This window comes from Camellia sinensis, chromosome 7, assembly GCF_055761805.1.
Source record: "Camellia sinensis isolate YWXY chromosome 7, ASM5576180v1, whole genome shotgun sequence".
NCBI classification, from domain to species: Eukaryota; Viridiplantae; Streptophyta; class Magnoliopsida; order Ericales; family Theaceae; genus Camellia; species Camellia sinensis.
This window is the reverse complement of record NC_138967.1, coordinates 34,403,579-34,420,618: the sequence shown is the minus strand read 5'-3', so window position 1 is coordinate 34,420,618 and position 17,040 is coordinate 34,403,579. Positions and strand designations below refer to the sequence as shown.

Genomic DNA, 17,040 nt, shown 5'->3' with positions numbered 1-17,040 from the left:
TAATATTTTTTTAAACTGTTGCTAAAACTTATAATTAGTGACATTTTTTGTGACAATTTTCAAGTTGTCGTTGAAAATTAACAATTAATGACGTTTTTAATAGAGTTTGATGAAAAATGCCATTAATTATTATAGAATCTATTGAACAATAAGTCCATCTATTAGAACTTACACGTAAGTCTCCTTATAAATTTTGTGTAAGAGGGGCGCGATTAAAAGTATCAAACAAATTTTTAAAAAATATTAATTAAATTTTATTAATTTCATGAAGCAATTATTATTTTTTAAAATCAAACAAATAAGTTTTTAGTCATTATCCAAAAAAAAACAATAATAAAAATATTTATATTCGCAAAAATTAAATTTATAGTTTGAGCGAATAATTCATATCACATGTACTATTAAAAAATTATATGTAAACATATTGACATTCAACATTTTAAAAATGAAAATAAAAAACATTATATTGATTGAATCATTGTTGAGACTTTTTTTTTTTATAATAAAATTTAACAAACATCTTTATTCAATATAAAGTCCTAAGTGGGAATTTCGTTATCAAATAGGTTTTTATAGTATTCTATTTATGATGAAATAAAGATTGACAATTTTTTTCTTAAAAAATAAAAATATTGTGGGTGTTGATTTTTGACCACACAACTAAACGGGGAGCTCAGCTAAAGAGCACCGGCAGAATAAATTAAGCCCAATAACCTGCACAAGAATGAGAATCCAGTAATAGTTTGTCCACCCAGGAGCACTTCGACGATCAAATCAGTGATCAATATCTCTCAAAGATAGCAAAGAGTACTCAAAACTCACTAGGAAATAACTTACCTTAGACCCACGAAGGTGCCTTATCTTTATACGCAGAAGTGATTTGACCCCTGTAGAAGCCTAACCTGTTCTAAGATTCTTGCCCCTTATCTGCCTATCTCAGATTTCGGTATCTCCGCAAATAACCTCAGCCTAGCCGAGATTACCTCGGCGTCATGACCAAACCACATGGCACCTCGACTGACGCTTCGGCGTCACCTTGACCACGTGCTATTATTCACAAAATATCTCCCTACAAGTATGCATTTAATGCATATGATGGAGAGACATTCTTTAGATTCACCAATAACATATGACAAAAAAATTGAGCCTATATAGTTGAGAATGTGATAATTCAAAAATTAACATTTAAAATGTTATATCATTATTGGTTAAAATAAATATTTTTAATTTTTTTTTATAATCCAAATAAAATTTGGAAGAAAAATGACGTTGGCTAGTTACCCAATGAAGATCAACAAAAAAAAATAAATATATATATATATATATATATATATATTTTTCCACCTACGTGGATCTACACAATCAACACCATATATTTATATGTATATATGGTATTTGTTGTGTATATTATTTTTTATTTGGAGGGGATATGAGAAGATAATCCTAGATTCCAATGCAGATGTTTGAGCTTCACTAACCTTTAAAATCACATTTGACTGTCGAATTATGTTTTGAGATTAGATATGATAGAATTATTCAGGGTTTAATACTATGCAAAACAAACACTGGATTGAACTATCCAGTGAGACTCACATGTTCCCCACCTTCAATCACTTTCTCCTTATCCTGCAATTAAACAACAGACTAACAATCCGATGAGTCTCACATAATTCTTCGACTTTCAATCCCACTAATAGTGAGGCAATCAAACATGGCCTAAGGTCTGATGGGTTTGGTGCTTTTTCATTGCATCAATGATTTTTTTTTAATTTGTTGTTGAACCACATAAGAAATACATAATATAAAAAATAAATAAATAAATAAAATGTAAAATTCATCAGGTAGTATCCTTAATTTGAATTGAGTAACCGTAAAATGGAGGAGCACAGTATTCAATTTTTACAATCAAGCAAACAGGGATTTTAACAAAAATGCTATGAACCACAAAAATTTATTATGAATATTACCCTGAAATGTGTATATTGTGTAAATTTAAAGTTAGTGGGATATGAGCCATACCCACAATAAATGTAGATCATTGAATTTTTTTTCTGGGTAATTCTGGGTAATTTTTTGAATAAATTTTTTGAGTTCTGTAGCATTGTTGTTTTAACAATTATACACTAATCCATCATGGATTCTTCAATAATTTCACTGATGATATGTATCTAAGCATAACTCTAAACATTGCAAACTTCACAAAATAAGAGATTCTTTTTTTTTTGAGGAAACAAAATAAAAGTTTTAAGCTCAAACTAAAAATGGAAAATGAGAGAGAGAGAGAGAGAGAGAGAGAGAGAAGGCCATCTTCCTCCATTCTAGGCCTTCTTAATGACAACAGATCTTGCTCTCAGATTCAAAAAGATAGCCCTGAATTCAAGAAGTAGAGAAAAAGCAAATTAGTAACCAATCCAGCTGTACTAAATGTGTAGAACATAACGATATACATACTTACAAATTGCTAACTTTGTCCTGAGTATTGCATCCCTATGAATTTTAATACATCAAACAACCATGTAATTGCAGTGTAACTTCTTTTCATGATATTTGCATTTTATGTTGTGATGACATGTATTTTCTTGTTAGCATTCCCAACTTCCAAGTTTTTCTTATGTTTTGATGTCAGGAATCAAAGAGAACGAATGAAAAAGTCATTGCCAGGAATCCTATTACTAGGCAAAAGATTCTGGAGTCAATGCAATTCAAGTGTTCGGTTTGTTTATGAATTTTCTATGAAAAATAGATAAAATTTTAAATAATGTGGGCTCGTCTATTTGTTTTACTCTTAAATTGTTCACATTTTCCCAAGAATGTGAGATCCCCACAAGGATGTGGAAATGACAGTAACCTCACTCCTCCATGGAGAACTAATTAGGAATCGCATTTCAAACAACAGGATAAAGTAGACCCAGAATGAGATTCTCATTCTGCCTTAATATTCCAGCCATCCAAACATAGTGGAGAAGGCTCAAAAATCATTATAGGACATTCAAACATATTATTCCAGGTTAACACTATCTCAGAAAACTCAAAAGGTGATTATAAGGTTGACATTTTATTTTGTAAGACCATATGCTTGTAAATCATGCACTGAACAGTCTATACATTTCAACATTTTTTGAGAAAATATCTTTTGACATTTGCAATCGTTAAAATCTATGCCTAATTACATTAGACTATATGATGCCAAAATCTCTGTCGCCCTCCAAGCCGTAGTTTTCAGAATGCCCAGTTAAGCCCAATTGATTGGTATGACTATTCATCAAGGTGCTTGCCCAGCCAAACCACAATAGGAAAACTAGGGCTTGGAAAACATCACGTCATTGTACCCCAAGAAGCACAGACACTTCTAAGAAGGTGGCATGTCTTGTCGTACACCCACCGGATATCTCATCGGACACTTCTCAACACATGTATCACTTAGACACGCATGAAAAACATACATCCTTGTTAGGGCAAGACATGCATCATTCAGAAATAAAAACATGTATATATATAGATACAGATATAACTCGTGTTTCCTTATTAGCTTGCAGGATGATACCATTTGTGGTTCCTATAGGAAAAATTCTTTATATTCATTTACTAAAATGAGTTTTCCTCTCTGATTAATTCCATAATAATTTGAATGCATTTTTATATACTTGCAAAAAGATGCATATTATGCTCTAGTTAACAAACATCATGATTTCATTGAACTAAATGTTTCCAATCTCTAGCCATTGTTGCACACAAGAAAAGGATTTAACATGATTGTCAGCCTCAAAGACATAAGGTGAAAAAGAGAAGAGAAAGGAAATGAAGGAAACAAGGGATGCGCACCAGCATGAGGCAACAATGCTGTGGAACAGGACACGGAACTGTAAAGGCATGTACTGGTAATTGATCCATCCAACTACTGGCCAAAACTACAAAAACAAAAGCATCATTTCTTTATTACTGCCATACTCATAACAAAAAAAAAACTTCTGTGTGTTCACAAAACAAATGATGTATCATGTCATAATACCTTCCATGCAGTTAACTGTACAGAGGGGTAGTCTTTTCGAACTTTATTCTTAACTGCACCAAAGGGTCTTCCTGCAAAGCCAAATCATGCTCTCTATCTTTATCTTACATAATTAATAAGAAAAAAAATAAATTCCGAATCATTATGAAGTGCTTAAACAATAGAGTCAATTAGGTGGCTATGAATAAATTTTAGAGTCAAATACATTTTACTTCCCTGCGGTTTGGTCCGAAAACACACAACCAATGGCACAAAAAACCTACATTTAAACCCCTTTGTGATTTGGACTAAATCACAAAAGTAAAGGAATCTGTTAAACATAACATGTGTTACAAAATGCTGATTGGGAACATTTTGATTGTACTTGAATAAATTTTTAGAGACAAAAATTAATTAAATGCCCTTTTAAGGAAAAAAATTATTTCATTTTCTTTTATTTTTTCATCTTTCTCAACACCCCACTATATCCACCACCTCACCATAACTAATGGCGCCACCACATGTTTGTGGTGGCCATTCTAGAAGGTGATGGGTGCTAGATAGAGAAAATCATGTGGTGGCCACTCTGGAAGGTGATGGGTGCTAGATATAGAAAATGAACTCAGAAATTAGAGAAAATACTAAGGGTATTTTAGACATTTCACATAAAAATATTAACCCAATTAGATTTAACTCTACAACACAAATCATAGGGGAGTTAAAGTACATTTTAGAGCCACATGGGGTTATGTGCTTTTCGGCCAAACCTCAAGCGGGTAACTGTAATTAACCTTAAGTCATATTAGCAGAAGCATCTATTAGGAGGCCTGTATTCCAGCTACAGGATAAAGAGTAATTTGGGGGGGAAAATTCCAGCAAAGCATAGAAACAGATATATTGTACTGGAACACTCAATCATAAGGAGAAAGAAACAAGTACCAAAAGATCAAGGAACCTGCAAAACGGACTAAAAATTATGTTCCAGCCATCAAAAGAGGGACATGTGCACTTGTATAAAATACCACAGATGGAAATCAGGGGAAAACTACCCAATATAAGCAGTTCTCAAGTAGCATAATGTCTTCTAGTTGTTTAACCAAAACCTAGAGCTGACTTGTATAGCAAAAAACTGATCTCTCAGTTACAAACAAGTTTTTCCCATTCTGGGAGCTGATTCCTCGCATAAAACTGTGATAAAGCTTAAACCTCTGTTTGTGCTGGACAGGGGTTTCAAGTTCTTTTTCTTTTTTTCTATTTCAAATTTTCAATGTATTTTCTTTTCTGTGCACATGTTTCTTAGGGTTGGAACGTTTCAAAATTACAGAAATAAGCAATCAATTGGAAGTTTCAATCTTAGCTTGTGTAGTAACGAACTAGAAGTACTACATTAAGGACTAATCAATTTAAATAAACTGTGTTCCTACTCTTTGGTCTTGGCAGGCAAATATTCACCTTTATGAAAGTACTGTGTTATCCTGATGTTCATGTCTTGTACTCTTGAATCTTTCATAAATTTATAATGCAGTCTGAGTTAACAGTAAAAAACATCCCAGTATCTAGCTTCATTTAAAACTAGTGGTTGTGCACACATGATGTGTGTGTTATTGTCAAATCGGGATTCGTATCGTGAATCGAAATGGTCTCGTACCGAATCGCGAATCGAATCATGAATCGTAAAGATTCAGTCACTTTTTATAAATTACTTAAAAACATATATCTACACATTTAGATGTTAAATATATATTATGAATATAAAATATTTAGACTTAAATCAACAAAAATGTTATTTTGAATGATAATCAGTAATTTAATAGGTAAGAAGTTAACAAAGGTTCCTATGTAAAATCACCATCTTACCTTTTTTTTTTTTTTTTTTTTTTAGATATTTTTTATCAACCATTCTTAATAAAGATAATAACCAAATAGACAAACTGTTAATTTCTAAAGTAACAATAGTTAACAACGATATTGATATTTGGACAATAAGCATATAGACTTTTCTAAGTAAGAGTGAGCAAATAATAAGAAAGAATTATTTAGGATATTTTATTTTAAAGCCTAAAACATTTTAAAAAGTATAACTGACCTCACACATGTAATATTCAATTTAATAAAATAGTAATAGATAATTCATAGTGTAACTTTAATCTTAAACATTATTAGAAGATATATTACAATTTTTTAAAGGGGAAAAAAATGAGAAGAAATGTTAAAAATATGTTAGGTCTGACTGAATCTGATTGGATCCTATAAAAAACTCCATAATCACTAAAATAACAACAAATGATATATATATATATATATATATATGTTGATTATTTTGGTATATGCTATTAGAAGTTGTATTATGTCATTTTCACTAAAAAGATGTAAAAAAATGAGTCGAAATTATGTCGAACACAATAACTTCAAAAATTGCGTGAATCGTAAAAAGTGAGTCGAATCGTGAATCGATTGTGAATCATGCGATTCAGCAGAGATTCACTTTCAAAATAAATTCACTCAGATTCGTATCGATTTTGCAAAAATTGCGTATCGAATTGTGAATCGAATCGCGAATCGTAAGATTCTGATAACAGATATGACATCTACAACCGAAGATGTTGAGAAGAGAAATTTTTTAGAAAAAAAGAAAAAACTAAAGCAATTTTGTGTGGCATTACTGCTCTTGTGTGGGCATTATCGGAAACCAAAAAAAGTGTTGCAAAGTTTTACCAACTTCGTTGTAGGCTTTATACAATAGTATAAATAAAATGTTCATTTTGTTTGTCAAATTCAAGGCAATTGTGCACTTTTAAGCACATCAATAGTCTTAGGGGTGCTTTGGGAATTGGTTATTGTAATTGACTTTTTGATTTTTTACGAAAAGACATACAAAAAAGTAGAGAGAATGATGTGACAATTTGTAGTAACTTTTAGGCTAAAATAGCTTATATCCGAATGGGTCCTTAGTTTCTTCAAATATGAAATTGGGGTTTATGAACTAGTTAGTATAGTTCTCCAAAAAATAGAAGAGGACAAAAAAAGGACAAAAGGGAAGTAGCCAAAAAGCCAACAACTAGTCCACCTGGCAAGGCTCCAAGATCACAGGATGAGAAGTGGCAACTTCTACGTCTCTACTGAAAGAAAGTTCAATTCCTAAACAAGCCAATGTTTCAAATAACCAATCATGACATTAATCTAACTAAATTAAAGATATTGAACATAAAAATAAAAAATAAAAAGACTGCCACTTACGAATTTACCGTGTCAAGCAATTGTTAAACTAATTACATACCTTCAACTACCACGCCATAGTACATCATGAAAAGCATATTGTTCCAAGGAGAAGAAGTCAATTGCTCCAACAAAACCTATAAAAGGAAAAAGAAGTGTTGTGTAATGACCACATGTTTAGAAAAGCCAAAAGCACCTAAATTGGCATGTGAAGTATCTAATAATAAAAATGGTTAATTACACAAGCACCCCCTAAAAAATCACTTAAGTATCATTTCACCACCCTCACCTTCAAAATTGTACATTTGAATTGCTTGACTATAATACAAAACGGTCTAAATATACCATTTTGAAAGTGATAGCTGAGGGGTGTCCGTGTACTCAACCCCACAAAAATACAAAATAAAAATCTAAACACAGAAAGTTCGGCACACTAAATGCACAGATGTAAAACAAAGGGTTCGTTTGGTTTGTATTTCTGAAAAAAATTTAGGAAATTTTCTTTATAAATAAGTTTTTAAAAGTAATCAAACCAAACAAATTTTTCCAAAAAAATTTCTCAAAACTTGTAAACCAAACAAGTTTTTCAAACAAATCTCTCTCTCACACACATCAAATCAATCACTTTTTTCAAAACTATCTCTCAAAATAATTTTTCAAAACATCTTTTGAAAAAAACCAAACCAAACAACTTTTCGTACTTTTTATCTCTAAAACACATCTCTCAAACACAAACCAAAATCTCCCCTACTATAGATTTAAACATTTTGTTCGCAAATATTTTATATCACATCTTTCTCACATTATGTGATTTTTTTTAAAAAATTTTTTACCTTCTTTGCAACAGTTTTGTTGCCCTTCTTTCCTTTGAAGATCAGATCCATCAATTTGTGAAAGAAATGGCCAAACGGTCCCGAATACAAAAGCCCATAGAGCTGCAAATCAATTTCCCAAAAATTCCAAAAACCCAGAAACTACCATCACTAATTTCCTCATCAAAACATTTTAAACAAAACCCAAATCAATAAATAGCAAGAAAATTACACACGATCAGCAAAAGTCAAACAATACCATTAAAAGGAGTACTCTTCTGAATTGAAGTTTTTTCACTCCAGTGATCTTCTGAGCTATTATATCACTACTTCCAATCAAAACCCCAGAAGTAATTGCCTACCCAATTCAAAAAATCACCAAATAAATCACATCTAACAATAAAAAGATCGATTGAAATTGTATATATTATTATGGGTATGTGAGAAAGACAGACCTTGGTTCTGAGAGGGTTGAGTTGAAGTTGAAGCAGGTACTTGTTCCAACCTTTTTTGACGATCTCAGACATGGTGTGGGATCAATGATCAATTTCAGTTCTCTCTTTCTCTCTCTCTCTCTCTCTCTCTCTCTCTCTCTGTGTGTGTAAATGCTGAGAAAACTCTCAAAGTCTCAGAGAGAAATGGGGGCTTATAAATATTAGATGGGAAAGACTATTGCGTGATATGCACTTTAAAAGAAAGAATAACGACCAACTTCATATTTTCTGATTTATAATTAAAAATATATATAATTAAATATTTCGTAAATCATAATTAAAATATTACCATAATTTAAAAATATTATAATTTAAGCAAAAAATAACATAAATAGAGTCGGGCGCATAGTAAATTTTACCTAAGAAAAATTTTTATTTTTAAAAATTCATATAAAATTTTAACAAAAATAATATGATAATATCATTATTATAAATAAATCCTGATATTTTATTTTAAAATAAAAAGTCATAATGAACTATATTATTATGTATAATAATTATTAATGATTTTTTGTTTGTTTGTGTTATGTATTGATGATTAGTGTGGAGGCTGGTAGATGGATAGAAGTCTATTCAAATATGAAGTCTCATTGTTGGGTCTTCTCTTCCACTAATGAAAATTTTCCTATTTTTTATTTTTATTTCTAGCGTAAACGATAGAATATTAGTTGATTAAAAAATGCCTAGTAGCTCAACATTCATGGGGCTCAAATGGCCCGAATGTCTCTCTTTCTCTTTCTCTCTCCTTCTCCAAAAGCATCAATTTCTCTATGGCCGTGAGAAACCACAATCTATGGTTGTGAGGAACAGATCTAGGTTTGATTTTGTCTGATTTGAGTTTTGATTTTGATTTGTGGTTGTGACTGTGGCTGTAGGTTTGATTTTGGTTTTGATTCAAAAAAGAACAGAGGAAGAAGAGGAAAGAGAAGGGTTTGAGATTTGCTTGATTGTTCTTGGTGGATTTTGGGTTTCTCTTTCTCTCTGTGTGTGATGGGTTGACAGCTTCCTATTTGATCGGCGATGCCTTCTCCGACGTCCTCTCTTCCTTTTCCTCTTCCTCGTCCTCTTCTGTTCCTTCTTCTCCTCTCTTTCTATCGCCATCGCATGTTTCTCAAACCAGTTTGAGAGAAAAAAGAGAGGGAGAAGGAAAAAGAAGATGTGGCAATGGGTTTGATTTTGGGTTTTGATTTTGATTTTGATTCATAAAAGAAAAAAGGAAGAAGAAGAAAGAGAAGGGTTTGAGATTTGCTTGATTGTTCTTAATGGATTTTGGGTTTCTCTTTCTCTCTCCGTGTGATGGGTTGACGGCTTCCTATTCGGCCGGCGAAGCCATCTCCGGCGTCCTGTCTTTGTCTTCGTCTTCCTCTTTTGTTCCTCATTCTCATCTCTTTCTGTCGTCGTTGCCTGGTTCTTAAACCAGTTTAAGAGAGAAAAGAGAGGGAGAAGGAAAAATAGGAAGAAGAAAAAGAAAAAGAACAAAAATGTGCTAAAACGACGTCGTTTTGATATTTTGAGCCATTTAGAATAGCCAATTTCGAGCTACCCAGCAGGACTGCTTTTACATTATAAGAAAGGATTGTAATTACTCTTGTAACTCAAATTTTGAATTTTTGGCTTTCATACTATCTTAAAAGATAGTTTATATTGGACGAATTCAGACGTAATTTTTTTAAGTGATTTTTTAAATGATTGAGATTTAATCTTATAAAGATTGAGGACAAAATAATGCTACAAAAATTGAGAATATAATAGTACTAAGTTAAAGAATACAATAGTCTTGATAATCATTTAAAAAAAAGGAAAATTTACTCATAAGTCTTACTTTCTGAAAAGTTGAACCATTTAGTCCTAAAAGTTTTCTTATGCTCCATTTAGTCCCATTTGCACATCAATCTAATGTTTGAAACATTAATCTGATGTTCGAAATCTAATGTTCGAAACATTAATCTGATGTTCGAAATCTAATGTTCGAAACATTAATCTGATGTTTGAAACATTGTAATGGGACCTTTCAATCTATAAGAAAACTTTTAAAACTAAACAGTGCATAAGTTATTAATTTGAGATTTATTGGTGCATCCCCCATAAAAAAAATCTCAACTGCACAAAAAAAATACTTCTATCAAAAATCACTTTAGAAGATCTGAGCTCTACATTTATCAACTACCCTGTCCAATCACATTTTGTTTAGTGTAGTTTATCTATATTGTCTATGACCTTTTTACTAATAAAAATGCTAAAAGTAGTCTTAATGTTATTGTTATTGTTGAAAAAATGTATTAAAATATGTAAAAATAATTTGAAATATATAAAAATTGCATTGAAATTATATATATATATATATATATATTGGACCTTTTGTTATGCTTAATTAATGACAACTCACTAGGAAGACCCATAAAATATAATATAAAAATAGGACCATCATAATTGTATTACAAAGGCTTTGTTTGGTGTAATTCATTATAAGTTAAAAATTGCTAACTAGAAAACATAAATCAAAAGCATCCTTACCTCTACTCCTAGATAATCATATTTTTTTTTGACTTATTTAAGTTATTTTCATCTAATAAATTATAAGCAAAAGTGCACCAAATTTCATTTTATCTCTAAATTATCTCTCAATATCAATTAGACCCCTAAATACATTAATAAAAATTAAGTTTAATATTTAAAAAATAAATTTTCTTCTCAAAAAGGTAGAAGAAATATATTTTAAATAATAAACTTTACAAAAAAAATTACTAAAAATAATATAAAAAGATTCATTTAAGATGACAAAGAGGAGGTGTTGCAAAAGAGGGAGCAAGTGAGGGAGGTGAGGAGGAGGGGTGTGTGAAGGGTTTGTAGAAGTTCGAGTGCTGCAAGGGAGTGAACAAGGAGGTGATCGAAGCAAGTTGAGAGAAGAGCTATAGACTGTGAGAGTAAGGGAAAGGGTCATCACCACCACTGGAGATGGGGTGCCGACGAGATGAGATTTGCAAAATGGAAAAAAATAAAGAATAGAGAGATGAGAGAGAAAATAAAAGAGTAAATTTGTGATTTAATATATAAAGGATTCCCATCGTATTGGAATTATTTTGCAATGTGTCATTTGTAATGAAATTATTTTAGATTCTCCCTTTAATTTGCAAATTTTGTTGTCAGACTTGCCATTTTCCCATTTTTAGAGAACTTATAAAAAAAATAAGAATTTCTAATTTCTAATTTTAAGTTCTACAAAAATAGATGAACTTAAAAGGTCAAAAAAGAAAGGGGCATTTACATACAAGGCGCATTTTGTGAACTTATAATCCATTAAGTCCTAGATAAAATTATTTGCTCCTTCAAGTCTCATTAATTTTTAATAGACCAATTTACCCTTCCAAACCTGAATTTGGGAATCAGATGGTCGTCTTCCAACCATCGCTACACTAGCACTGGAATTCCATCATCTCTATTTCTTGTTGTAACACCAATGATGCCTGTAACTCGGGCATTTACATACAAGTCGCATTTTGTGAACTTATAATCCATTAAGTCCTAGATAAAATTATTTGCTCCTTCAAGTCTCATTAATTTTTAATAGACCAATTTACCCTTCCAAACCTGAATTTGGGAATCAGATAGTCGTCTTCCAACCATCGCTACACTAGCACTGGAGTTCCATCATCTCTATTTCTTGCTTTAACACCAATGATGCCTGTAACTCTCTCTCTCTCTGAATTTGGATGTAGATCTTGTTTGATCAATATGAGGAGTCTACGGTTAAATTACATACATGTTTGTGCTTGGGTGTGTGTTTTCAGCTCAGGATGGTGATAGATGTTGAACCACCGAGCCCTCTTCGCTACATAATCGGAGCAGCGATCATGATGATCGTCGTCGTATTACCCCTCATTCTTCTTCCCACAGACCCAATCTTTGGTCTCATCCGTACGGCTCCTCATCTGCCTCAATCCTTCTCCTCTCACCTCCGATTGCTTCCCCTCCATCCAGTGCGTCGTCAGCTCCAGATTTAGATTCTACAATCGCAACACAAAGCAAGTCACGACCCTCAATTGCAAACTCTCTGTTAAACTCGAGTCACTGTGTAGAGGCAGAACCAGGTACTTAAACACATGACACTGCATTATACTCTTAAGCTGAGTCTCTTTTTTGAAATTGAGAATATTCTCAGTTTATAATATTCTCAATTTTAATCATGAAAAAAAACTCAATTCAACAATCTAATGTGTCAGGTTCGTAGAATTATTTTTCTTTTCAATCCCATACTTTTCTCAGAAGCCAAACAAATTGTGATCAAGCAAGAAGAGAACACATACCTCAGGACTTGATGTGGTTTGCTTCTGCATCATATCGAGCTTCGATTTCTCCAAAGTCACCGCACCAAAAGCACCAAAAAAATTGATATTTCTCAAAACTGATAATATTCTCAGTTCATACTAGGAAAAAATTAAAAAATTTCTTAGTTTTGATAATTATATACTGAAATCATTCTCTATTTTAAAAATTAAGAACATTCTCAGTTTTAGGATTAAAGGGCAAAACGTCTTTTTACTTATAAATGGGACTTATTGGTTCAAAAATCTTTTGACAGGACCTAAGCTACCACCAAATATGTAGAGGGAGCAAGTGGGGAAGGTGGGGAGGAGGGGTGTGTGAAGGGTTTGTAGAAGTTCAAGTGCTACAAGGGAGTGAACAAGGAGGTTGGAGAAAGAGATGGGGTGATCGAAGCAAGTTGAGAGAGGAGCTATAGACTGTGAGAGTAAGGGAAAGGGTCATCGCCACCACTGGAGATGGGGTGCCGACGAGATGAGATTTGCAAAATGGAAAAAAATAAAGAACAGAGAGATGAGAGAGAAAATAAAATAGTAAATTTGTGATTTAATATATAAAGGATTCCCATTGTATTGGAATTATTTTGCAATGTGTCATTTGTAATGAAATTATTTTAGATTCTCCCTTTAATTTGCAAATTTTATTGTCATACTTGCCATTTTCCCATCTTTAGAGAACTTATAAAAAAAATAAGAATTTCTAATTTCTAATTTTAAGTTCTACAAAAATAGATGAACTTAAATGGTAAAAAAAGAAAAGACAAATTTGAAATTGTACTAAAGTAAAAAAAAAAAAAAAAACTTTTTAGATCTTGAAATGTAAATTTTTTTAACACCAATTATTTTTTTATTTATTTTTACTTTTTTGAGGTTGCCAAAGAAGTTGTAATAACTTTGTTATGGTTTTAAAATTAAATGATTGTGAGTTGAGCAATCCTTTTTTTTTTAAGCAAAAAAAAATTTGATTCTTATTATTTCAATTTATAAAATTTAATTACTATGCTTTAAATTTAATTTAAATTTAATCATTCTCTCTAAATTTATATTAATGTTTTCAACATGCACATTTAAAAAATAAATTTGACAACTTTTAACTTCTAAAAGTGTAATTTACTACCCACACAAAATATATATGAGTGCTGCTATTAGCACCCTATCAATTATTTTGAACTTCTCATTTTTTAGCCTATTTTTTTATTATAATAATAACCTTAAATAAAATTACTAAAAATGATATGGATAATTTTGGGACACCCCCATCTCATAATTAAGTCCACACACCCACTATATCATGAATTAAGGTTTATGAGAGCATCCACTTCCATCATCACCCACCCATCTTCCCCAAATCCCATTTTCAAAATCTACCCACCCTCAAAACCTTGAAAAACCTTTGGCGGTAATATTCCGACGGTGACGGTAGTAACCATTTGATTACCTACACTTCTCCAGTAATGACAATGAGTGAAATTTTTTTCGGTAACCATAACTCCATGAGATGAAAGGAGTACAACAATAAAAGTTCAAAGGAGATTCATAACTTTAATAGTGTTTTTAGCTCAGAGGAAATTAGCCTTTTAAGGGTTAGTTTCTTTGAAAAAATGACAAAAATAATAAAAACTGTTTGTCATTTTTTTGAAACTGAATTCCCGAACATATAGGGCTGAGCAAGGAATCCATAAAATCCGTAATCCGATCCGGTCCAATCCAATTCGGTAGGTTTGGATTGGTTTTTTGAATCCATGGTTCGGTTCTGGATTGAAAAATTAGAAATCCGTAATCCACGGATCGGTTCTGGATTGAACCCCACGGTTTTGGATTGAAACCGATCCGGGTCGTATACAAATAGCCTATATTTATATTATATACCCCCTCAACATAGTATCTTCTCTTATTCCATATAAAACCTAAACCCAAATCTAAACCCGTATAATATATTCTTTTATTGCTTTTGTTTGTTAGTTTTTAGTTTTAATTTGTAATGGCCTAAATATTTATGATAAAACCAGTTTTTTTATGGTTGTTTAAATTTTAGAACAATATGTTACTATTATGGAAATACATGTCACTATTGTGGTGTAAGACTAAATTATTTTATATTGACCCACATGATATGGTAATGTGAATTAGAGATTTGGCAGGGTTATGATTCCATATTTTTTGCTATAATTAATTAGTAAATAAAGAAGAGTGTTTTATAAGTATCCTACTTTGATGGAAAAGTGGAATCATTGTTGAATAAGGAAACTGGTTCTCTCTCTACCTGTAAAAGGACATTCAGACTACCCATCAACTTAATTCTGAATTCAATGTATTCTAAAGAGGGTCAAGAGAGAGAAACCCTTTTCCACTAATATTATTATTATGTTTATGTTCAATCAATTTTGGGTCACTTGAAGGTTTCGTATAATTGATCCGGGTATGTTATTTATTTTCCGCATTATGTTATTAATTGTGAAAATCATTACAGTTCACAATTTTGGATTATGAAGGTTGTTATATGCATAACACCATAAAATTAATTTACATGTGGTATCAGAGCTCATGTTTCAGAACATTATGATTTTCCGATTAAGTAAATATCAATTAATTTTGATTACAATTATGATTGTCTCGATTCAAAATTTTTAATTTGCTGAACATGATATGAAATTTAATATGCAACTCTTATGTTCCTACTTTAGATTGGATTGCGTATTGTATAAATAATGTTTATTTAATGAGTGCTAACTCCTTAATGATAAACGGAATGTTTTAATATTTTAATAATTGAATACTATGAATGATTTAATTATTTTTATTATGGGGAAAGGTTTAGTGGATAATGACCGTTGCATTGTTTGATTTAAGGTTGGTTTGACAAGTTTCAAAAAAGTCAAAAAGTCACTATCCTATTTAAGTCACATTATCTTATTTAAGTCACATCACCTCTCTAATACGTCACTTCAAATCCAACCCAAATCCAACTCATATTTCATAAAAAGTCAAAAAGTATACTTATTTAGATCATCTCAAACAACCCCTAAGTAATGCCTAAAGATATTCGCATTACATAGTGAATCATTATTATTCATGTTTTGCTAAATTTTATATTATCAAAGTTTACTGTGAGGCATACTAAAGTGTTATTGTGATCTTTATAGTACTAAGAATATTACTATTTATGGATCTAACTATAACCTCTAAAAAATTATTTCAGTACGATGTTATTACCACAATTATGTATAAGCTTGATTTTTATGGGTGGTTTGATGAGGTACAAAAATATATATTCTTATGTGACATAGAATATAAATTGTGTTAATATTTTTTGTCTTAATATTATTCTTATGATTTAGTAATATACATTATGATTATGATGATGAATAATTGTGAATAAATTATTATTTATTCAATAATGTTCATGCAAAGTTTTTATTGTGATTTGAAATTTAAATTATGATTCGATTGGTAGTTGCCAAAGTGACCCAATCGGAATGACACATTGATATCAAATCAAATAATTGAAATTAATACCCTTCCCAAGTATTAAAAAATAATGACTTTGCAAATCGTAATTCTTTAATTACAAAGATATTAGGTTGGCCCAAAGGTGCACCGCTTCTAAGTAATTGTTGAATTGGAATATGATAGTGGATGGGTATTCATAATTGATATTGGAATGAATACCCAAAGGTAACAGATCTACTTAATTATGAATATTTTATCAACTAGTCCTGTTGGTGAAAGGGAATCACCATAATTGATAAATAGAATGCAATTAGATTGTCCCAAAGATAGATCACGGTAATACTATTTGTGATTGTTTAAACATGTGTTTATCTTGACTAATTGTCAATTATTGATTACTCTTAGCATTAATATAATGAACATAAATTATTGATTAAAGTTTTATTTCGCTATATTTGTATACTTGTTTGTTTCGATTTTAAATGAAAAAAGATTTCTCAAAATAAATAAAATAAGTTCAGTTTCATCTCGATGTCTTGAATTTTGACTTAGTGTTACTATTTGAGAAACTTACTGCTATTATGATTCAAGTAGTATACAAGAAAGAAAAGACTTTTCATAAAGTATAAAAGGATTGAACAAATAAAGTTTATGTTTTTTATGCGAATGATTATAGGAGTTTTAACTTTCTTAAATTGATAATGCTAAAGAACTTTTCCGAACTGTTAATAAGTTTTTGCTGAGACACTTCTGGTTAAACT

The 17,040-nt window shown here is 31.1% G+C and overlaps 1 protein-coding gene across 2 annotated transcripts; it reads right to left on the bottom strand.

Moving 5' to 3' along the window:
• Nucleotides 1-1,821: 1,821 nt before the first annotated feature.
• On the bottom strand, nt 1,822-9,089 carry LOC114269018 (peroxisomal membrane protein PMP22). Of its 2 annotated transcripts, XM_028210271.2 has the most exons (7): nt 8,472-9,089; nt 8,276-8,374; nt 8,038-8,139; nt 7,266-7,341; nt 4,010-4,080; nt 3,823-3,908; nt 1,822-2,370 (listed from the first exon to the last, which is right to left on the bottom strand). In XM_028210271.2, exons 1-7 carry the CDS (start codon nt 8,541-8,543, stop codon nt 2,319-2,321), a joined length of 558 nt encoding a protein of 185 aa, XP_028066072.1. In that variant the 5' UTR covers nt 8,544-9,089; the 3' UTR covers nt 1,822-2,318. The 2 variants fall into 2 exon arrangements, with proteins under 2 accessions (XP_028066072.1, XP_028066074.1); XM_028210273.2 differs by lacking the exon at nt 8,038-8,139 and having other exon boundaries at nt 8,472-8,677.
• Between the last annotated feature and the right edge of the window lie 7,951 nt (nt 9,090-17,040).

Excerpts from the sequence above, each read along its gene's own strand:
- LOC114269018 (XM_028210271.2), bottom strand. The coding sequence starts at position 8,543 with ATGTCTGAGATCGTCAAAAAAGGTTGGAACAAGTACCTGCTTCAACTT. Across the intron at positions 7,342-8,037 it reads ACAAAACTGTTGCAAAGAAG|GTTTTGTTGGAGCAATTGAC; the intron begins GTAAAAAATTTT and ends TTCCTTTTATAG. Across the intron at positions 2,371-3,822 it reads AGCATTGTTGCCTCATGCTG|GGCTATCTTTTTGAATCTGA; the intron begins GTGCGCATCCCT and ends TCTTGAATTCAG.